Source organism: Lissotriton vulgaris, chromosome 1_2, assembly GCF_964263255.1.
Source record: "Lissotriton vulgaris chromosome 1_2, aLisVul1.2, whole genome shotgun sequence".
In the NCBI taxonomy this organism is placed as follows: domain Eukaryota; kingdom Metazoa; phylum Chordata; class Amphibia; order Caudata; family Salamandridae; genus Lissotriton; species Lissotriton vulgaris.
In genome coordinates this window covers 300911966-300936247 of record NC_141686.1, presented here as the reverse complement: position 1 = coordinate 300936247, position 24282 = coordinate 300911966, and the positions used below count along the sequence as shown (strand labels likewise).

Sequence of the window (24282 nt, the reverse complement as noted above, 5' to 3'; positions counted from 1 at the left end):
CTAGTTCGCAAGGATTTCTGACAGTTCGCAAGGGTTTTGTAACAGTTCGCAATCGCGAACTTACATGTCGGCTCGCAACGGTCACGATTATGTTGTTTCTACGTCTGGTTCATCATCATAGGTTCCCAGCACCCTCTGTTTCACCCCTGCCACCCTCTGTTTTACCCATGCCACCCTCTGGTACATCAATGCCTTATGCCACCCTCTGGTTCATCATCACTGTAGATTATGGGGGGAAAAAGCAAGCACACCTGCCTGCTTCAACTGACATGAATTAATTTGGGGTTGATTTATTAATGTGTCACTGTTTTAAAATTCCAGTCTGGCACCTGCATCCTTATCTGTAATTTGCTTTCTGTTGCAGTGCAATTTTTTTTCCAGGACCTTTGTGGCCTACTTGTAGCTATTCTATGAGCCTGCTGTGAGGGTCAGAGCAGGGTCATACAATTGTTGCAACTAGCAACTGAACAATTGTTGCAACTAGCAACTGATCTTTGGTGGGGCCCTTGTCAGGAAGCACTACAGGGAACGGTTACTAATGATGAGTTTGAACTTTTGAACCTGCTTTCACTTTTGCAAAACTCGTTTTTCTGCAGAGCAGCATTACAGCAACTTTAATGCCCCACCAAGCTTATATGAGAAAGTTGATTTCTAATCCAAAAGTTATCCAAAGAAAATCAAAAGGCCTCAAATCTAAAAAAGTGCAGGCAAATGTCAACCTGAGGAGTTATTCTGATAAAAATAATCATTTTCAGAAGGTCTATGCTGCTTGCTAGTAGATTTCTTGGGCGGAATTGCAATTTTTGTAATTTTGCGAGTGCGAGATTGTTGCTGCCCGCCGCACCTACATGTTCGCAATTGCGAACTTACACCGCAAAGAAAAAAAATCCGCTGCGTGCGAATTTGCGGATTTTGCGGGAAATTCGCGAATCTCGCGGATTGCGAATTTACCGAAAATCCGCAAAATCCGCGAGCGTAACGGATTTTCCGCCCATGCTTAATTGGGACCCTATGCGGCCCTGGGGCTTCGTGCAAAAGGCTATCGCGAATTGCTTTGGCAACTTCATCCACAGTAAATTCTGTATCCAGTTGGAAAGTATGGAGTCTAATTCCAGATGTCCTGCTAACTATATCGGAAGTGTAGTAGACTTGTCTGAAATGGTCAACCCATGTGTCTGCACAAATGTTATTACGGATCAAGTTGGTGTCGGTTTTAAAGAGTTTGTTGATGTTGACAGGGTCAAAACAAGAAGATGGCCCTTGACCGAAAGGAGATAACCAGGGTGGTCCAGCTTCCTTCTTCAGTTCCGCCTTCCTCCTGCAGTTAGCCAATTTATATGATCTTCTGCTGATGGCGGCATACCTTCTCGAACCAAGAATGGCCAGTCGGTTTGACACGGGATATGGGCTTAAGGAGATTTGATCTAATATTGTTGCCTAAAGCAACAACGCTATCCACTCAACATGTAGGTTCGTCAGTCGGGCTAAGGCAGTTGAACAGAAATGTCAGATGGTTGGTGCAAAGCTCTCGCTGTGCATCAGTAAGGATAGCGGATTTCCAGACTTGTCCGAGTCCATCACTCCTCGCGAAGACATCCACACCTCCCACAGCAATAACCCAGGGTTGATGCTCCTGGCATGCCAATGTATTGGAAAGTGGGTTGTGGTCGCTAAAAATACTAGGAATAACCACACCATCCTCAATGAAATCAAGCAAATTCCTCCTGGCAAAGAGGTAATCAGTAGTGGATGAGCCAGCCCTTCGGACAACAGTGGGAGTCGTGTGGCACCGTGGCTCAACCCATTCAAATGTGTTACAGAGATCATATTTGAGCAAGTGGGAAAGTATCATTGACGCTCTGGAAAACCTAGACACGGCCAACATAGCCGGTGAGTAGGGCTGAAGATATGCGATACTGGGCCGATAAATCCTCCACCTCAGCACCAAGTTTTGCATCAACAACCCTCGCTAGGATAATTTTCAAGGCAGTATCTGAATGGATGAAACTAGTTTCCAACCCCCAATTAAATCAAAAAGGGAAGCAAAATTAGGGTTATCAGAGGTGGAAAAATTATCATTATAAAAGCGAATAAGAACAAAACTTAGGGTTTTGGGCTACTTCATTGAAAGCGCCTGCAATAGCCTACTGAGTGTCGGAACGGGCGAGATAACACAAGCAAGGGTGGTCTTGAACCGGAGAGCTACCCCAACCCAGGCCATAACCATCCCAGAGGGTGTAGCAGGCACAGAAAAAGAAATAAACCCACCAAAAAATAAATCCCTACAGGGCCAGGTCTTCTGTAAGACGCCTATATCATAGGCTAAAATAAAACCCACCCAGTTCTTAGTTTGAACTCAAGAATGTTATCCTTTTTTCAGTGCAGAGAGTAACAGGTGAAGGTCTGTTTGGACATCAAGGAATACCCTCCACATACGGGTCATTCGCAAGTGGCGTAAAAGTGCCTTATCGGGCACATCAACTTCAGCGCCAAGATCATCGGGAGGCAACAAGACAGGACTATTGAGTGAGTCAATATCACACTCCTCAGACTGGGCAGATACACAATTCTTTGAGGGTACAGAGTAAAATACACTCTGTGATGACCTGGGAAGACACCTAGTCCTCAAAACACCACCCCTCAAACCCAGATCGCAATAAGAATACCCCAATGGTACAACCTTTACGTCACTTGGTAAGCCTTGGTAAGAATAATGGAGCAATATACCAGCCATCAGCTAGCAAAAGGAACAATTACGCAGTCCACCTCATATTCTTTGTCCACAGTGCCCACCCATGCCACTCTGCGGGCAAACAAAATATCTGAAAACAGGCTGGCATTACCCAGGACAGGAGGATGGAACCACTGGGTGGCTTTGTTCATAAGCAGTAGGGTACTCTCAGATGCCTGAGGTTTAAGCCGAGGGGCATGTGTTAGAACCACAACAGCCACCGGTAACCTCCCCCTCAAACTGTCCGATGATGGTATGGTTTGATGGAAATGGTATGGTTTGATGCACATCCAGGCGGGCCAGGTATGGAGGGGGCGACAACAACACCTATGAGGGGATTCCAGGCAAGAAATGACGAGGAGGCACGTGAGGGTGGGGCAAAGCCTTGTGTGTGTCTGTGGAGGTTGAAGATTACGTGGCAAGGGGGCCAGTTTTGAACCCCATACGGACCATTTTTTGTTAGCTGGGTTTGCAGCGCAGCTGCAATATCAACCCCCTGTAACAAAAGTAGCTGCAGTGTTTTACACATGCAACCCCACCTCCCCACTGCGGCTGGCCAGGCTCAATTGACAGGGCCCATTTGCGTTTCCAGTCCGGCCCAGTGTGTGGCCACAGGTTCCCGGGTGGAAATGGGCTTCGCCCTGCTGCGTGCACCATCCCCATCCCCTCCAGGTCAGCGCCCCTCTACAGGTCAGCGCCCAGTGTTGCCCCACCAGTCGCACTGCCCTGAAGCCGGCCCTGGCTGTGTGCACCTTCCCCAGCCCCCAATGCCCCTGGCATCGGACGAGCACAGAGGAGAGGCTCGGAAACAAAACTGATTTACATAAATCAGACATCAGAGCAAGAATGTCATTGCAATCAAAATCCTGGTCTGTACAGGTGGTTGACAAGAATACAAAGGTGGGGAGCCGGCCATATCTAATGTGTGTCCCTCTCTTCTTCCGCATCGCAGGGGGAGAGCAGGCCACAGGGGCAGGTTCACTGTCACGGGCGGTGAACGAGCCGAGCAGGATCATGTCTGGACCACAACCTCGAGGCCCTCTGACTGGCATAGAGGAAACGACAGGCGAGAACATATGACTGTCTTTATTTTTTTATTTTTTAAGATTTATTTATAAAGTTTTATATAGCGCGAACTTGATCCCGAAGGATATCAGAGCGCTTTACAATTTGAGGCAATTAAATAATTTACTGGTGACATTCACAAAAGAGCACAGAGCACCAATCACTCAGATTCCTGGGATGGATTTATGAATGAATGCGTTTTGAATATCCTGTTGGGTGCACATCGCTCGGACACACAGGCATCCACCTCTCTGCCCAGTCCCCCGCAGCCCACCCAGATGGCAGTTCTCCAAATCATAAACACACACTCTGCCCCTCAGTCAGGCCCGGCCCCTCCTCCGTGGACCACACCAAACACAAGTTTGGTGTGGTCCAAGGAGGCTAAAACTAAAACGCCCCTCTGGGAGAGTTTTTGGAGCAAGAGGAGGGAGTAAGACACGCCCTCCTCTCGCTCCACAAACCCACCCAGAGGGGAGTTTTTAGTTCTCACAGGGTTGGGTGCCCCAAGCTTGCTTTTGCACCTATTGCGACTTAAAACCGTCCCTTCACAACGGACCAGGCGATCGGGGTAAGGGATGGCCTTGTAAAGTCCTCATCTTCCACCTTCTGTGATGTAACAAGAAAGACAAAAAGAACAATTGATGGACAGAATGCAGAACAATGTCATACATTCACCCCAGTACAGAGATCTGGGCCTAAATCCATCGTTTCTATTTTGCTCTCCATGCCATTCCAGTTTGAACCCAGCCATATGATAATCAATCTTGACACTGCTCAGTACGGGAACAGTCCAACCCAAACTGCCTGGCCAGGTCCTCCCTGGACTGGAAACAATCATCCTGGGACTGGTTTTGGGGTTTCAGCCCTCCTCAGCCAGGCTAGCTTGACTCAAGTGGCATGGAGATCACTGGACCCACTTCTAGGCATACCCATCCCACTCGGGTGACAAATGCAATTGATGGACAGAATGCAGAATAATGTAGTACATTCACCCCAGTACAGTGATCTGGGCTTAAACCAATTGTTTTTTTTGCTCTCCACACCATTACAGTTTGAACCCAGCCATATTCAAATCAGTCTTGGCCCATGTGCCTCATGGGAACAGTCCAACCCGAACTGCCAGTCTGTCACCTGTGTATCTTTATTTTCTCGTCCTAAGTGCGCCTTGTATGCCCAGACCTGGGTCCCGGGCTCACTTTGCCACTTGAGTCAAGCTATCCTGGCTGATGATGGGTGAAATCCCAAAACCGGTTCTAGGATGCTTGTTTCGGTCCAGGGAGGACTTAGGTTGGGCATTTGGGCTGGACTGTTCCCATTGGTCGCAGGGTTAAGACTGATTTGCATATGGCTGGGTCCAAACTGTGGTGGCATGGTGAGCAAAAGAATGATGGATTTAACACAGATCTCTTGACTGGGGGTGAATGTTTTGATTTGTTCTGCATTCCGTCCATCAACTGTGTGACTTTTGCTTCCTTGCCCTGAGTGAGTCGGGTATGCCCAGACGTGATACGTGGGTGCCCCTCCTCTGGGCACAGAGACGGTCTCTTGGGGCTGGCTGCTGGCTTCCCGTCAGAGGCAGCAAAGCAGCAGACAGGGAGGCTCCGTAAAGTGTTGAAATGTAAACATTTCTCCTCCCTAACGCCTGAGGCAGAGGCTTGACTTCTTGACTCGAAGCCAGATCTGACAATCTTTGTAGATCTGACTTTGTGTCACAAACATGGGTGATAGCGCTGTGATGCCCAGGTACCACCGGTGGAACTACTTAACTCAGTGCAAGGTGCTAGGTGCTATACTTAGTGCAAGGTGCAATTTCAGCTACTTAAGTGCAACTTTCCAGTGCAAAAGAGCTTTGCACTTAAAAGTGCAACCTTTCTGAACACTTTGCTCCTCTTTGCTCCACTTTACATGAGTTTGCGGAGGCAGGAAGTGTCAATAAACCTGCCCCGTATCTAAAATGCCTCACTTTAATGCTCCTAGTCACATCATTTACATATAACAGGACAAGCTGTACAGGGACCCTCGGCTCATCACCGAAGCCAAACCAACACACCACGCCACTCCCACACCGCACACACTCAAACACTGCACACACTCACACACCCCACACACTCACACACCGCACTCACACACTGCACACACTCACACACCCCACACACTCACACACCCCACACACTCCCACACCGCACTCACACCCCACACAGTCACACACCGCACACACACCCCACACACTCACACACGCACACACACAGCGCACACACTCACACACCGCACTCACACACTGCACACAGTCACACACCGCACTCACACACTGCACACACTCACACACCTCACCACTCACACACCGCACACACTCACACACCGCACACACTCACCCACCCCACACACTCCCACACCGCACTCACACTGCACACAGTCACACACCGCACACAGTCACACACCGCACACACTCACACACCGCACACACACCCCACACACTCACACACGCACACACTCACACAGCGCACACACTCACACAGCTCACACACTCACACACCGCACACACTCACACACCGCACACACTCACACACCGCACACACTCACACACACTCACACATCCAGTTAAAAAGATATGCTATCTGTGGGGGTCCTGTCAGGGTGGGCGGATTGTAAAGTCGATAATGCTTGGAACCTTTGCACAGTGTAACGTTTGTGAGCTTCCTCTGGGGAAACTCAGATTTCACTGAGCCCAAGGTCATAGGTCAGTCTGGGGTACAGGGCCTGCCCACTCACACATCAAACTCGGGAAATATGTTCAACAGAAATATAAGGTTGAAAAGCTAAAAAAAAAAAAAACAGAACACAATGGTTACAAAGTCCAGAGGCATTTTTCATGGGCCCCAATCCCATCGAAATCTCCATCATAGACCATGAAAGATCTTAACCTGGAGGGGCGATCCAGAGAAGAGAAAACAACCCCGTCTGGGGCCCAAAACCAATTCAAAGTCCAATAATCTACTAATCCAGGGCAATGCAGAATAAGAAGATTTTATTTTAACGAAGGACATGAAAATACACCTGCGAAGAGAAGAAAAAAAACAAGTGCTTGAAGACGTTTTTTTGAAGCGCAGAGTGTGCAGCTCGGCCTGGTACATGTCAGCTCCGCGTCAGAGTCACAATAAATTCTAAACAAGTCCATTAAGCATAAGTGAACACATCGAGTACATTAAACAAGGACATACATTCCCTTCTTATGGCAAATGCAATTATCATAATTCCACTAAGGATATCTCATCTACATGGATACACAGCCACTCCTCACAAACGATTAATAAAATGCAGACAGATTAATAAGGTTAAACACACGTTGAGTATATGGGTTACATGTACAGGGGGGGGGGGCATTAGATTAAACTTTTCCAAGTGAAAGCGTAGCCCTCCCCGACCCTCCCTCTGTACAGCCAAAGATCTGCAAGGGCTGACTGCCCCAGGGTAAGGAGCTGTGACGTACAGCACATGTGGAGCGCACAACTGTACTGCAGACATGGAGTCCACAGCTGTACTGCACTATTGCAGTCCCCAGCTGTACTGCACCCATGGAGTCCACAGCTGTACTGCACTATTGGAGTCCACAGCTGTACTGCACTCATGGAGACCACAGCTGTACTGCACTATTGGAGTCCACAGCTGTACTGCACCCATGGAGTCCACAGCTGTACTGCACATGTGGAGTCCACAGCTGTACTGCTCTCATGGAGTCCACAGCTGGAACACTCTCATGGAGTCTACAGCTCTACTGCACTCATGGAGTCCACAGCTGTAATGTTCTCATGGAGATAACAGCTGTACTGTTTTCATGGAGTCCACAGCTGTACTGCACTCATGGAGTCCACAGCTGTAACACACTCATGGAGTCCAAAGCTTTACCGCACGCTTGGAGTCCACAGCTGTAATGTTCTCATGGAGATCACAGCTGTACTGCACATGTGGAGTACACAGCTGTACTGTTTTCATGGAGTCCACAGCTGTACTGCACTCATGGAGTCCATAGCTGTAACACACTCATGTAGTCCACAGCTGTACTGCAATTATGGAGTCCACAGCTGTACTGCACTCATGGAGTCCATAGCTGTAACACACTCATGTAGTCCACAGCTGTACTGCAATTATGGAGCCAACAGCTGTACTGCACTCATGGAGTCCACAGCTGTACTGCACTCAAGGAGCCCACAGCTGTAATGCACTCATGAAGTCCACAGCTGTACCGGTTGCATGAAGTCCACAGCTGTACCGTATGCATGGAGTCCACAGCTGTACCGTATGCATGGAGTCCACAGCTGTACCACACGCTTGGAGTCCACAGCTCTACTGCACGCATGGAGTCCATAAATGAACTACATTCATGACGTTCACGGCTGTACCTCACGCATGGAGTCCACAGCTGTCCTGCTCTCATGAAATCCACAGCTGTACTGGTCTCATGGAATCCACAGCTGTACTGCACTCATGGAGTCTACAGCTGTACCCCACGCATGGAGTCGACAGTCGTAGCTTAAGCATGGAGTCCACACACAGCTGTACACGCATGGAGTCCACAGCTCTACTGCACTCATGGAGTCCACAGCTGTACCGCACTCATGGAGTCCACAGCTGTACTGCACTGGTGGAGTCCAGGGTGACATGGGGCAAGTATCCGTGTATATTAAGGTAATGCTAATATTAATTTGGGGTGCATTGAGGGATACATTCTCCTAGTTGGTCGTGAAAAATCTGAGAAGTAGTAACCGTTCATAAATTATATGTAATAAAACAGTATTAAAACGTTTTTGTGACCTGAGTGATGGAGGTTCTAGTTTACATCTGATTTATGTTTCCAAACAGGTGAACCTCCTGGGTTGTTCATAAAAGAGGGGTAGATAACTCATTGTCCTGAAGAAGGTGGTTTTATTCTGCTTTTGTATCACCGAAACGCGTCAATGTTTGCCTCTGTTGGGCTGCATACGAGGAACAAAGTGTTGATTGTACAAAATCAAATGATGTCAATATTGTTATTGATTCTTTCAAATTAACAATTGTAAATGACAGATATGTATGTCTTTGATTATATCTGTCTTTGATGTCTTTTTACTGTGTAAAATTATTGGATGATTAAGTTTTATTGTTTTTAATGTGATTTGATGTAATGCTTATAATGTTTTTAATTTAAAATTTAAATTTGATATATACATGCATTTGCTTTGGTTTTCCCTTCCTAGACTGATGGAGTGGCATGCTGTGAATGATTTGGTATAAGTGTATGCAAAGTTGGAAATTTGCTCGCCAACAGTAGTTATTTTTTAGAATTGAGTCCACAGTTGTACTGTACGCATTGAGTTCACAGTTGTAGCCTACCCATGGAGTCGACAGATGTACACACGGAGTCCACAGCTCTACTGCACTCATGGCGTCCACAGCTCTACTGCACTCATGGAGTCCTCAGCTCTACTGCACTCATGAAGCCCACAGCTCTACTGCACTCATGAAGCCCACAGCTCTACTGCACTCATGAAGCCCACAGCTCTACTGCACTCATGAAGCCCACAGCTCTACTGCACTCATGGCGTCCACAGCTCTACTGCACTCATGGAGTCCTCAGCTCTACTGCACTCATGGCGTCCACAGCTCTACTGCACTCATGAAGCCCACAGCTCTACTGCACTCATGGCGTCCACAGCTCTACTGCACTCATGAAGCCCACAGCTCTACTGCACTCATGGAGCTCACAGCTCTACTGCACTCATGGAGTCCACAGCTCTACTGCACTCATGGAGCCCACAGCTCTACTGCACTCATGGCGTCCACAGCTCTACTGCACTCATGAAGCCCACAGCTCTACTGCACTCATGGAGCTCACAGCTCTACTGCACTCATGGAGCTCACAGCTCTACTGCACTCATGGAGTCCACAGCTCTACTGCACTCATGGAGCCCACAGCTCTACTGCACTCATGAAGCCCACAGCTCTACTGCACTCATGAAGCCCACAGCTCTACTGCACTCATGGCGTCCACAGCTCTACTGCACTCATGGAGTCCTCAGCTCTACTGCACTCATGGCGTCCACAGCTCTACTGCACTCATGAAGCCCACAGCTCTACTGCACTCATGGCGTCCACAGCTCTACTGCACTCATGAAGCCCACAGCTCTACTGCACTCATGGAGCTCACAGCTCTACTGCACTCATGGAGTCCACAGCTCTACTGCACTCATGGAGCCCACAGCTCTACTGCACTCATGGCGTCCACAGCTCTACTGCACTCATGAAGCCCACAGCTCTACTGCACTCATGGAGCTCACAGCTCTACTGCACTCATGGAGTCCACAGCTCTATTGCACTCATGGAGCCCACAGCTCTACTGCACTCATGAAGCCCACAGCTCTACTGCACTCATGGAGTCCATAACTGTAACCAAATTTGACTGCTGGTTGTGGGAGTGACATCAGAATCTTGCTGTGGGTCACTGATAAAACTGCTGCAGTCAACGGTATCAAACATGACAGTCATAGTTGCTGCCACATGGTGATCAGAGTCATGGTGTCAGCCTTCGATGGTGTCTAATATCAGATGAAGACTCTCCCAAGAGTTGATTCTCTTCCAAATTTATGAGCATTTGTCCTTGAACGCCCTTGAGGGCTTTATTGAGGAGGTGTATCCCAGCTATGGACCAGTAACGTGCAAGGCTTGTTGGGCACAAATGTGTTTTTTGAGTAAAGGTGTCACCCTGGTGGACTTCCATCAACACACGATTAATGATATCTGATCTATCAGGGGTGTGGGACCTAAGTTGGGAGAAGTCGGGGAATGATTCCAGATCATTAATAATATTAGGAGAGGGAGGTTTTCTGATGCCCGCCAGTGGCTGGCCAAACACGGGTTGTCGTTATCGATGTTCTATGAGGTGCCTCTTTAAGAGGGCACTTTTTGGCTACTTTCTGAATTATGGGAGTGAGAGTATATAAGGAGAGGAGTTGGCCTTATGGTTAGGGCAGTCAACCTCGGATCTGGGGAACCGGGTTCGAGTCTTGGCAATGATGCTGAGCATCCTGTGATTCTGGGCAAATCACTTAATCCCCATGTGCCTAACAAAAAAACCAAAAAAATAAATGTGCCCTCATGTAACACAACTGGTGCTATGTAAAGCTCTCTGATACCTGATACTGGCTCAGGTTCGCACTATATTAAACTCTGTAAAAATTAAAAAAAATGTGTATGAGGGATATAAGATCCATAACGTAACTTTCATTTGTAAAATGCACATTCACCCAAAATGGCGTCTTGGCACTGAATAAGAGATGTTTATTGTTATCCAACTCAATGTTACTCATTCTATTGACCTCAGAAGAATGAAGGCTGAGTGTGCTCGCTGGGACTCAAAGCTGTGAGCAATGGGTCAACCCCAAACCCCTGCAGTGCCATGTATGGTCAGGAGCATCACGCCTATCTTTGCTTTCTTCCATGCTTTGGAGTAACAAGGAATCCAAGAGTTTGTTGAGGGTTGGGAGCGCCACAAACTCGAAATGCAGCACATCGCCATGGCCGCAAGTCTTTATCTCAGGGTCCCCTTTCCAGCGCTATTTCATCGCTCGGATGGCAGGGATGGAGAATTTGAGCTTGTCCGTCTTCGCAAAAGCAGCTTTCTTGATGGTCACGGATGGGTCGTTGATGAAGATGGGGTAGAAGGTCCGGTCCCCATCGTAGGGGATGGTCTTCCCATCAAAGGACAGCAAGATAGGGTCTCCCGGCTTCTGTGGTAAGTAGTCTTTACCCTAAAACAGAAGGAAACAGAACCACGATCAGTGACAGAGCTGCCATCAAAGAGGCACATTGAGGCAGGGCTGGGAGTGTTGATGTCAATCTGACACTCAGGCCCTGGGTTACACTTTTACAGACAGGCTACTCCATCACACAGGTTACAGAGATCCTGTTTGCCTTATTACAACTGCCATAGGATATAATGCACTTTGAATGTTATAGTGGCACCTACAGGTCAGCTCAGGAACTGCTGAAATGATAGTGCAACTTACATGGTGGGCCATGGACTGCAGATATTACAGTGTCACCTAATTGACCCATTAGGGACTGCTGATATTTCTGTTGCAATCTGGAGATGCTGATATTACACGTACAGGGCACGTTTGAGGCTTCTGATATTACAGTGACACCTTGAGGTCAGGCCGGGGAATGCTAAATATTACAGTGCCACCTTGAGGTTGGTTCTGGGAGTGCAGCTGAAGGCAGAAAGCACAAAGTACTGGTTCTGACAGTAACACCTGCATTCATCTTGGGAGGCCTTCAATTACACTGACACCAAGAGGTAAGGTCTGGGAAGGCTGCAGACTACAGAGGCACATGTTGGCCAAGCGGAAAGTGGCATAGAAGTAATAGCCGAGAAAGAGAAAGAAGAAGCAAGTGAGTTAGAGTTAGAGCGATAGAGTGCGTTTAATAGTGTGTCAGCGAGAGTGTGGTAGTACTGGTGCATCGACAACTGGGGGCAGACTCAACGAGTGCTACTGGAGGAAAACATTCCATATGTGAAGGAGAAATACGTAATGAGTTGTAGAAAGACCTTGTAGCAGAGGCTCAGAGCACTGCTGAGTAAAACTTGTCATGGGAGAAGGATAACTGAGGGCTGTCCTTACAGTGGAACTTCCTGGGGAGGCTGAGAGTGCTGAAGAGGTAGCACATGCTGCTGGGTAGGTGAACAATGGACTGAGTTTACAGTGATATCTGCTGACAGAGCCCAGGAGTGCTGCTGAGATAACACATGCTGCTGGGAAAGGAGAACCAAGGAATGTGTTTACAGTGATACCTATTAACAGAGCCTGGGAGTGCTGCTGAGGTAACACATGCTGCTGGGAAAGGAGAACCAAAAACTGTGTTTACAGTGACACATGCTGACAGAGCGTGGGAGTGCTACTGGGCTAACACATGCTGCTGGGAAATGATAACCAAGGACTGTGTTTACAGGGATACCTATTAACAGAGCCTGGGAGTGCTGCTGAGGTAACACATGCTGCTGGGAAAGGAGAACCAAGGAATGTGTTTACAGCGACACATGCTGACAGAGCCTGGGAGTGCTGCTGAGGTAACACATGCTGCTGGGAAAGGAGAACCAACAACTGTGTTTACAGTTACACATGCTGACAGAGCCTGGGAGTGCTGCTGAGGTAACACATGCTACTGGGAAAGGAGAACCAAAAACTGTGTTTACAGTGACACATGCTGACAGAGCCTGGGAGTGCTACTGGGCTAACACATGCTGCTGGGAAAAGATAACCAAGGACTGTGTTCACAGTGATACATATTGACAGGGCCTGGGAGTGCTGCTGAGGTAACACATGCTGCTGGGAAAGGAGAACCAAGGAATGTGTTTACAGTGATACCTATTAACAGAGCCTGGGAGTGCTGCTCAGGTAACACATGCTGCTGGGAAAGGAGAACCAAGGAATGTGTTTACAGCGACACATGCTGACAGAGCCTGGGAGTGCTGCTGAGGTAACACATGCTACTGGGAAAGGAGAACCAAAAACTGTGTTTACAGTGACACATGCTGACATAGCCTGGGAGTGCTACTGGGCTAACACATGCTGCTGGGACAGGATAACCAAGGACTGTGTTTACAGTGATACATATTGACAGGGCCTGGGAGTGCTGCTGAGGTAACACATGCTGCTGGGAAAGGAGAACCAAAAACTGTGTTTACAGTGACACATGCTGACAGAGCCTGGGAGTGCTGCTGAGGTAATACATGCTGCTAAGAAAGGAGATCCAAGGACTGTGTTTACAGTGACACCAGTCGGCGGAGGCTGGGAGTGCTGCTGAGATAACACATGCCACTAGGAAAGGAGAACCAAGGAATGTGTTTACCGTAACACCTACTGAGAGAGCATGGGAGTGCTGCTGAGATAACATATGCTGCTGGGAAAGGAGAACCAAGTATTGGTAACTTTCATAGATTCCCATGCTTTGTATCATTCCCCGTCGTCGGAATGGGAGCCTCGGTAAATAAAAAATACCATAGCTATAGGTACAAAAGAGAAAACTAGGCCTCATATAATTTTGTAGCCTATCCAACTCTTTTTGTAAAAGAGACCAAGCTTTCTGCAACAACCAATCAGAAGAGCCTCACCCCATAGAACCCTCCTGAGAGAGCCTCAGAGTCTCAGATGTTCGTAGCCGTTGTGTAACAGCAATCATCTCAGTAAAAAAAGGCCGAGCTTTCCCAGGGGAGGAGGGTGGGCGCATGGGAATCTATGAAAGTTACCAATACTGGGGAACCAAAGTTACAGGTAAGTAACTTGTTTTCTTGCCCCAGTATTGGAACTCTCATAGATTCCCATGCTTTGTATCAGAGTAGCAAGCAGTAATCCATAAAAGCACATTTTGTTACATGAATACCATTACATGTTAACAAAGGGCTCGATTCACAGAATGTACTTAAGACTCAATCCTAAACTTACTACTATTTTGGTATTCACAGAATGCACTTACTACTTTTGGCATTCACAGAATGAACTTACTACTTTTGGTATTCACAGAAGTTAGGATTTTGTCTTAAGTCTGTCTTAAGTCTGTCTTAAGTTTGTCTTAAGACAACCTTAAGACAAAATCCTAACTTCTGAGCATACCAAAAGTAGTAAGTTCATTCTGTGAATGCCAAAAGTAGTAAGTGCATTCGCTGAATACCAAAATAGTAGTAGGTTTAGGATTGAGTCTTAAGTTCATTCTGTGAATCGGGCCCTCTGTGACCCTCACAGGAAACGAATCATAAATGTTACCATAGCAAGGAATACAACAAGTGATAGAAAATGTGCAATACAGGAAGGAGGGATTGTAGGGAAAGCTCACCTCTCACTGAAAAAGATTTATCAGGACTGCCTGTCCAACAGCTGCATCATCCTTCATGGAAGAATCCAGGCAGTAGTGCTTCGTGAAGGTGTGGGTACTGCTCCATGTAGCTGCTCTACAGATGTCCTTGATAGGGACTCCTGAAAATAGAGCCACTGACGATGCCACAGATCTCGTTGAATGAGTACCAACTCGCCTTTCAAGCGGTTTGCCTGCTTCCTGATGGCAAAATTGGATAGCATTGGAAATCCAACGAGAAATACTGTGCTTTGACAGCGGAAATCCCTTCCGCTGAGCACTATAGGAGACAAACAGTTGAGAAGACTTCCTGAAAGGTTTTGTGCGTTCCAGATACATTTTCAGACACCTTTGAACGTCTAAAAAATGCAAAGATCTCTCAGCCGGTGTAGAAGGTCGTGGGAAAAAAGACATAAAATCACCGGCTCATTCCGATGGAATTCAGATGGAACCTTTGGGATGAATTTCGATTTGTCCTCAGAATCAGAAGATCCTTCTTGAACTGTAGAAAAGGTTCTACGATTGTAAATGCTTGGAGCTCACTTATTCTCTAACAGAAGAGCCAGCTTCCATGATAGAAATTTAAGGTCCGCCCTATGAATGGGTTCAAACGGGGTTCTCATCAGATGAGCCAAAACCAAATTAAACTGCCAGACCGGTGGAGGAGGCAGGACTGGAGGAAAAACCCTGAAAAGGCCCTTTAGGAACTGTTTGACAATCCTCACAGACCAAAGCGAAGGACCTGAAGATGTCCACCTGAATCTAGAGATGGCTGCCAGATGTACTTTGACTGAGGAATGAGCCAAACCTGATTTAGTCAGAGAAAGAATATATGGCAAAATCTGATGCGGAGCTGAAGTGTATGGGTGAAGATTCTGCCTCTGACACCAGAGACAGAACCTTTTCCATTTAGTCCGGTAAGTCTTATTTGTACTTTGAGCTCGGGCCTTAGACAGAATATCCTTACACTCCTTGGTGAGGTTCAGATCCTGAAATTCTCTGTACTCAGGAGCCACGCTGTCAATTGGAGTGAGCTCTGATCTGGATGGAGCACCTGACCCTGAGACATCGTCAACAGAGACGGAACCTGCTGCAGGTGAATTGGCTGATACCGAGAAAGTAGGAGGAGTTCCGTGTACCAGAACTCTCGGGCCACGCTGGTGCTATTAAGATCATTCTGCAAGGTTCCGCTTTGATCTTCCTGATCAGTCTCGGGATCAGGGGTATTGGAGGAAAGGCGTAGAGAAATGCGCTGCACTAGGCAATCGAAATCGCATTCCCCAAGGATCCCAGTTGGTGATCCCTGCTTGCGTAGAGCTGGCATTTGGCGTTCTCTGGGGTTGCAAACAGGTCTATGGTTGGGGTTACCCAGACTGAGAAGACTTCGTCGAGAATGGCTTGGTCCAATTCCGATTCGTGACTGATCGATCTTTGGCGACTCAGCGCATCCGTTGTTGTATTGAGCGAACCTGCGAGGTGCTCTGCCGTAAGAGCAATGTTGTAGAGAATCGCCCAGTCCCAAATCTCTTGAGCTTCTTTGGAAAGAACCCGGGATCTCGTCCGGCCTTGCTTGTTTATATAGTGCATGGCCATTGTGTTGTCTGTGCGGACCAGCACTGTACGATTTTGAATCCTTGGCAGAAAGGCCTGCAGGGCCAAGCGAATAGCCTTGAGTTCCAATAGATTAATGTGGAACTTGCGCTGACCTGGGTCCCAATGACCACTCACATGACACTCCTTCAGAACAGCTCCCCAACCTTCCAGTGAGGCATCTGTGGTTAGAACCATGGGAGATGGAGGAAGCATGAAGGTTAAACCCTTTGAGATGTTGTCCTTTACCAGCCACCAGCTGCATGATTTTTTCATTGCTGGTGTCACTGTTATCCTGCTGTCGAACGAGCCCTCCGCCTGGTACCATTGCTTGTCCAGCTGCTCCTGCAGTGGACGCATTCGAAGTCGGCAGTGCGGAATCAATGGTAGGCAGGATGAGATCGATCCTATCAGGGACTTGCAGAGCCGGACCAACAGCGATTTCCTCTTTTGCAAGAGACGAGCTGATATCATAAGTTTGTTCTGACGTTCCTCCGTTGGAAAAGTCTTGCAGCGATTCGTGTCCAGGATAGGTCCTAGAAACTTTGCTGAACTGGATGGGAGAAGGACTGATTTCTCTTTGTTGAGTTGAAGGCTCAGGTGGCTGAAAATTTGGATGCAACTTGTGACCGCCCTGGAAGCTGCTTGGAAGGATGGAGCTTTTATAAGCCAATCGTCTAGGTAGGGAAAGACTTCTAGAGATTGCTTTCTGAGGAGCGCCGCCACTGGAGCAAGGACTTTGGTAAATATCCATGGTGCAGACCTGAGACCAAAAGGAAGCACCTTGAATTGAAAGTGGCTCTTGCCTACTATGAAGCGTAGGTATTGCCTGGATTCAGTAGACGTAGAATATCTTGAAGGGTGCCCATCCTGAATGATAGTTTTATGAGATGGGTGTTGAGCTCTCTTAGATCTAATATTGGACGCCATTTCTCCTCCGTCTTGCGAACCAGGAAGAACCTGAAATAAAAACCTTTCCCTCTTTGGGAGTGAGGGACCGGTTCTATTGCCCCCTTGATGAAGAGTTGGTGGGCTTCGAGACGTAGAAGTCGTAGAGGTTTTGACTCGCTGGCGCCAGGAGCTCTGGTTGGAGGAAGCTGTTGAAACTCCAAGGTGTGGCCACTCCGAATTATATTCAAGATCCACTGGTCTGATGTATTGATTCTCCAGTTTTCCAGGCAATAAGAGATCCTGCCCCCCACTGATGTTATCGGAGGGGTAGGAACAGTAGAAAGAGCCAGGAGGCCGCTATTGACGTTTAGCATTGTCTCTGCCCTGGCGACCTTGACGGACTTTCCCTTGCTGTCGAGAGAAAGAAGCAGATTGACCTTGCCTCTGAGTATACTGTGGTCTGTAGGACTGTGACGACTGGGAATATGAGGAATAACGTTGTTGGTATTCTCCTCTGTTGTTTTAACTCTTCCCCTCTGCTCCTCGGAATGGCACTTTACGATATTGAAGAGTGCCTAAGGACTTGGCTGTTTCAGTGTCCTTTTTTATATCCTGTAAGGCCTCATTGATATGCTTTCCGAAAAGCATATCACTGTCAAAGGGCATATCCAATATGCTGTTCTGTACTTCAGGGCGAAACCAGGTCGCCCGAAGCCAGCCTTGTCTCCTAAGGACAGCGGAACCTGCTAGGGCTCTAAAAACCGTCGTAGCTATATCCATGGCGCAGTCAATTATTTCTGCAGAAGACCGCTCTCCTTCTTCCAAGACTTTCCGTGCATCAACCTTAGCACTCTCCGGTAACTGGTCTACAAACGGAGCCATATCGCACCACATTTGGCCATCGTATCGGCCTAAAATCGCCAGTGCGTTGGAGGCACGAACTAGGAGACTCGACATAGATGAAAACCTCTTCCCCACATTGTCCAGGCGTCTACCCTCTTTGTCTGCAGGAGAGGCCAGAGGAGCTGCTGGGTTCTTCGACTTTCTTTGGGTCGCCTGGGAGATCACGGAGTCTGGCCTTGGCTGGCCAACCAGACACGCAGGACTACCATCCGGTGCCCTGTACTTTTTCTCTAGTCGCGGTAAGACTGGAATGACAGTTGCTGGTGATTGCATAGCTTTCACCCCCTCGGACCATACATGCTCTATGATAGGAATAGAGCGGATGGATCTTTTGTATGGTTCCTTGAAATCATAAAGAAAACAGTCTGTTTGAACTGTAGCAACTGGCAGACCAAATCGTTTTGAAGCCCGCTCTATGAGGTTATGGAAACCACCTATGTCAACAGGTGCCGAATCCACTAGATCTGGTGAAGGAGAAGGAGCATCTGGAATTATGTAATCGTCCCATTCTCTATCCGGATTAGGGACCTCCGTTACATTCCCCCCATCATCCGAGGAATCATCATCATCATCTTGAACTGTATGCACTTCACCTGATGGCTGACAAACCTCCTAAGGTTCTTGAGTCCGTGGCCGAACCTCCGCTGTAGTGGAAGGTGGTGAAGGTGGAGGAGGCATTTGAATGGCTTCAGGAGTTTGTGAAGGAAACCTTTTCCTGTAGTCCATCAGCATCATCTGTTATGAGTGAAGAAGGCATTGCAACCATACCCCGCTGAGATTGCCCATGAATCCTCTCTCTGGGAGGAGATTGACGCACCTCTTCATAGTATTCATCAGAATCAGAGTCCTGATATTTCACCTGGAGCTGCGACGGACTGTAAGCAACCCCATATGGACCATCATCCTCCTCATCCTCTTCCTCCTCTGAATTATCCTCATCCAACAGTAAAGCAGGAGAGAAGGGTGTCACCCTTCGCGGGGACGTCATATCCAGCGTTATCTGGCGTCTTTTTATTGAAATACGTAAGCTACTAAATGAGATGAGGCCTAGGCCTAGTTTTCTCTTTTGTACCTATAGCTATGGTATTTTTTATTTACCGAGGCTCCCATTCCGACGACGGGGAATGATACAAAGCATGGGAATCTATGAAAGTTCCAATACTGGGGCAACTGTGTTTATAGTGACCGTCTGGCAGAGGCTGGGAGTGCTCCTTCATTAATAGTTTCGAACATTAACAAACATTAACAGACCTTTTCTTGGAAGTTAGAACCTCCTTACTAACACTTTGGACTAAGATCGTCAATGCATTTCTTTGGCAAGGTGCTATTCCAGAGTGCCTAAAATCAGGTCAAGTTATCCCGATTCTAAAGAAACCATCTGCTGATCCCACGAACCTTCAAAACTTTCGCCCAATCTCTAACAACCCCACCTTGTCAAAGCTCCTGGAGAAATGTGTGCTCGCCCAACTCTGTAATCACATCGCTCACTCCAACTCCTACACCAATGCAATCTGGTTTCTGTCCGGGCCATAGCACAGAATCTGCGTTAACTCACATTGTCGATGATGCGCTAAGAATGTTAGACCATAATGAGTCGTGCCTACTGATCCTTCTTGACCTTTTGTCAGCATTCGATACTGTCAAACTCGATAACCTAATTGACCTCCTGGAACACAGGATGGGGCTGTCTGGACTGTACTAAACTGGTTCTCCTCATTCCTTCATAACATATCCCAATGCTTCAAGGTGAACCAATCCTTGTCTCATCCTGAGCCGGTCACTTTGGGGGTACCTCAGTGTTCAGTGCTTTCACCCATGCTCTTCAACCTGTTCATGGAGCCTCTGACAAGAATTCTGAAATCATCCAGCATTCATTAACACATATATGGGGATGATACCCAACTATACCTGAAGATCGCCTCCCCCGAGGACATTCGGTCCCTCAACGTAGTCCTTCTTGAAACACAAAGCTGGCTGACACATAACAACTTGAAGCAAAATGCTCTCAAAATGGAACTCCTCTTAATCACCCCCCACAAACAATCACCGGCCATGGAACAATGGTTGAATCAGCTTACTGCTCTTAACTGGAGACCTCACCTCGTTGATTCAGCAACCTCTCTGGGTATTATGTTAGACAAAAGTTTGAACATGCAGAAACACATCAGTTCCCTCACCAAAGGAGTGAACTTCCAATTTAGGATCCTAAGGAAACTCAAAGCTTATCTCCCTGTTCATGACCTAAAGATTGTAGTGCAGTGATCTCAAAGCTGGACTATGGAAGTGCAATGCTTTGCAGCTTGCCCAGAGTGAAGACAGCTCCTCTTAGGGTTGCCCCCAATTCTGCAGCTAGGCTCATATCTTGCACCAACAAATACAACCATATTTCTCTGGACCTGCTGCCCCTGAATTGGCTTCCAGAAGAAGCTCGGATACCGTTAAAAATTGCATTCATGGCACACAAAGACATCCACTTCAATACCCCGCTGCGCCTCGCTCAGAAACTGGAGCTCTCATGTGGTTCGAGAGCCTCCAGAAGCGCCAGCAAGCTATTGTTCAAACCACAAAAATTCAAGAAAAGAAAAACCAACAATTGAGCCATCTCAGGTATTGCTCCGAGGATTTGGAACTCCTTTCCCCCTGAAGTCAGGGTGAACCCTTCCACTGCCCTCTTCAAAAAAGATGTCAAAGGGCTCCTGATGAAGAAATTTCTGCCTCAGGCTGGATACTCCATTCGATACAGAGGCCATAATCGTTGAATGCCGGACTTTACAAGACTGTGAATTTTTCGCTGTGTTGGTTCTGTTTTGTTTACTTGTACCCTTCTTGATGTATAACTGTAAAGCACTCTGATACACTCGGTGGTCATGTTCGCGCAATATAAAACTTTCAAAGTAAAATAAATAAAAAAAGTTGTCATGGACAAAGAAGAGCAAAGGACTGTGTTTATAGTGCCACCTGCTGGCAGATACATGGAGTGCTGGTGAACCAACAAAGTCCATGAGAGAAAGAGAAACATGTAATGTGTTTTCAATGACGTATGTAGGCGGAGCTTGAGGCGTTCCTGCAGTAAGTCACTTGTCATGGACTAAGGAAAATCAAGGACTGACCTTATAGAGCCCCCAGCTGGCAGAGGCAAAGAGTGCTGCTGAAGTAACACATTTCATGTGGAAAGGAGAATCAAGGACTGTGTTTATAGTGCCATCTGCTGGCAAATGCAGGGAGTGCTGATGAAGTAACACATTCCATGGGAAGGAGAAACACGTAATGTGTTTACAGTGACATGTTGGTGGAGGCTGGAGGCGCTCCTGCAGTAAGCCACTTATCATGGACTAAGGAGAATCAAGGACTGCCCTTATAGCGACACCTGCTGGGAGAGACAAGGAGTACTGAAGAAGTAACACATTTCATGTTAAAAGGAAAAACTTTAATTCAGCAGCACTCCCTGACTCACTTTCTGACTGAGTCAGGGAGTGCTGCTGAATTAACACTTGTCAAGGGCAAATGCGAACGAAAGACTGAAAATACAGTGACCTGCTGGCAGAGACAAAGAGGCTGATGAAGTGACCCATTCTATGGGTGAAGGAGAAACAGGCAGTGTGTTTACAGTGACACCTGCAGGTAGAGTCAGGGAGTGCTGGTAAAGTAACAGTTGTCATGGTGGTAGGAGAACCAAGGACCTCCTTGACGGGGACCCCTACTGGTCAGGGCAAGGACTGCTGAAGTAACACTTTCCATGGGAGAAGGAAAAGCATGAAGTGTGTTTACAGTGACACCTGCTGGTGGAGTTAGGGAGTGCTGCTGAAGTAACACGTTCCATGAGAGAAGGAGACGCGTTCAGTATCTGCATTGGACGGTTTGCTTACCTCCAGTTTGGGGTGCACCATGGCTGAGATCTCTCCGTCGGAGTCGATGGGGTAATACTGATGGCCGAAAAACTGATATGCTTCAGTTTCAAATGCTGGAAAAGTGACACCTGAAAGAAGAGACAAAGACAATAATGGCCTTAAAGAGTTTTAAAAAAACTGGGAAAGAAACCAATAATAGAGATTTTAACTATTTATAATGCAACATGTCTATCCGTGGCTCTGTATGGATCAGGATTGTGGGGATATTCCAACATAAAATCGATACAGTTAGTGGAAAACAAGTTTATGCGGCACATTTTGTCCATACCCGAAAGTATTGCAACCATTATTTGCCATGTGGAGTTGGGGCAGCCATATATCTCTGATATAATTAGAACACAGCCCATACTCCTGTGGCACAGGGTATGGACTGTAAACGAGTGCGTTGTAAATCGTGCCATACTCCAGGATGTGTTAAAACTTGAACATGTGAGTGATTTTAAGTGGTTAAACTATGTTAAGACCTTCCTGACAGAAATTGATTGTTTACAATATTATGAGGATCCACTGACAACGACACACATTTCGAGAAAAACACTGAAAAAATGTGTATGGAATATTTAAGGGAAAAAAGACTGTCAGAAGAAATAAAGAAAAAGACGGTCTGCTCACATTAGATGATTTTAGCTGGAGGTAAATTACAACCATATTTAAGCCTCCCCTTGTCGAACCATGAGAGATTCTTTTTAACACGTTTTAGACTTAACATACTTTTTAGGTCAGTGACATTCCCGGAAATGAACTCTTGGTCAGAAGAACTGTGTATGTGCCCATTGGATGAATTGTCTCTGCAATCGGATATCCATGTTTTATTTTTTTGTAAATTTTATACCTTGCCTCGTAGAAAATGTATTGTCCCTGCACTTAAAGATATGACTTTAAATAGATACCGGCCAGCATTCTTAGAATTACAAAAAATGGACACTGTTTTTATTGTTGCATCATTATCTGGATTTTTTAAACATGTTTTTAAATTGCGAAAATCGATATGTTTGGATGATTCTTAATTGTTTTTAGTAGAAACTGTGATTCATTCGCCTTAGATAAAAAATAGCTGTAATATTCACTGTAAATGAATTCTTATTCTGTCGCTTTTATGGTTATTGTCTTTTTAACTGAATAAAGTACTTTTTGACTTTGACTTTGACAGAGGTCATGACCCTGGGCATGACATTAGAGGAGCAATAAGGAGGAGGGCCTCGAAAAAAAAGAGAGGCAAGAGTGAGGAAACGTGAAAGGGGCCATGAATGAGGGGACGGGGAGAAGACTAGAGAGGCAGAAAGATAAAGTGTGGATCGAGGGTGCGAAGGGCAGAGAGCGACAGGAATAAGCAGTACGGATGGGTAATAGGAGAGGGTCTCTGGGACAGAAACAGTATAAGGGAAAGAGGAGGGGATTGAAAGAGAGAGGATTTTACATAAACTAGGATATGATCTGCAGGCATAAGGGCTGTATCAGAGGCATAAGGGCTGCATATGAGGCAAACCGGTTATATATATGAGGCATAAGGGCTGTATAAGAGGCATAAGGGCTGTATCAGAGGCATAAGGGTTGTGTATGAGGCAAAAGGGCTGCATATGAGGCATAAGGGATGTATGTGAGGCATAAAGGCTGTATAATAGACATAAGGGCTGTATATGAGGCATAAGGGCTGTACATGAGGCATAAGGTCTGTATGTCAGGAATAAGGGCTGTATCTGAGGCATAAGGGCTGCATATGAGGAATACAGGCTATAAATGAGACATGAGGGCTGTGTCTGAGGAATAAAGGCTGTATCTGAATCATAAGGGTTGTATATGAACCATTAGGTCCTGTATGTGAGGAATAATGGCTGTTTCTGAGGCATAATGTCTGTATATGAGGCATAAGGGCTGTTTATCTGAGGCACAAGGGCTGTATATGAGGCAAAAGGGCTGTAACTGAGGCATAAATGCTGTATCTGTGGCATAAGGGCTGTATCTGAGGCATAAGGGATGCGTCCGAGGCATAAGGGCAGTATATGAGGTGTACAGGCTTTTTCTGAGGCACAAGGGCTGTGTCTGAGGCCTAAGGACTATGTCTGAGGCATAAGGTCAGTATATGAGGCATAATGGCTGTGTATGAGGCATAAGGGCTGTATATGAGGCATAAGGGCTGTATGTGAGGCATATGGGCAGTATATGAGCCATAAGGGCTGTATCTGAGCCAGCACATCTGTAGATCACACCAGCAGGTCTTCAGATGTATATTAAAGACATCCTGTGAATTCAAGTAAAAGCCGCCGGTCCGGGCCACCAGAGCAGCCCCATAGCTATTACATCAAAGTAGTAAGT

General features: G+C 46.8%; 1 protein-coding gene across 1 annotated transcript in view; it reads right to left on the bottom strand.

Moving 5' to 3' along the window:
- Positions 1-11080: 11080 nt before the first annotated feature.
- The window catches only part of LOC147736554 (N-acyl-aromatic-L-amino acid amidohydrolase (carboxylate-forming)-like), a 57856-nt gene continuing 44654 nt past the window's right edge, over positions 11081-24282 (bottom strand). The window contains exons 5-6 of the mRNA XM_086953301.1: positions 21928-22037; positions 11081-11577 (exon numbers count right to left, since the gene is read on the bottom strand). Coding sequence (XP_086809427.1) covers positions 11383-11577; positions 21928-22037 — 305 coding nt within the window. The 3' untranslated portion in view covers positions 11081-11382. The remainder of the gene's footprint in view (positions 11578-21927; positions 22038-24282) is intronic.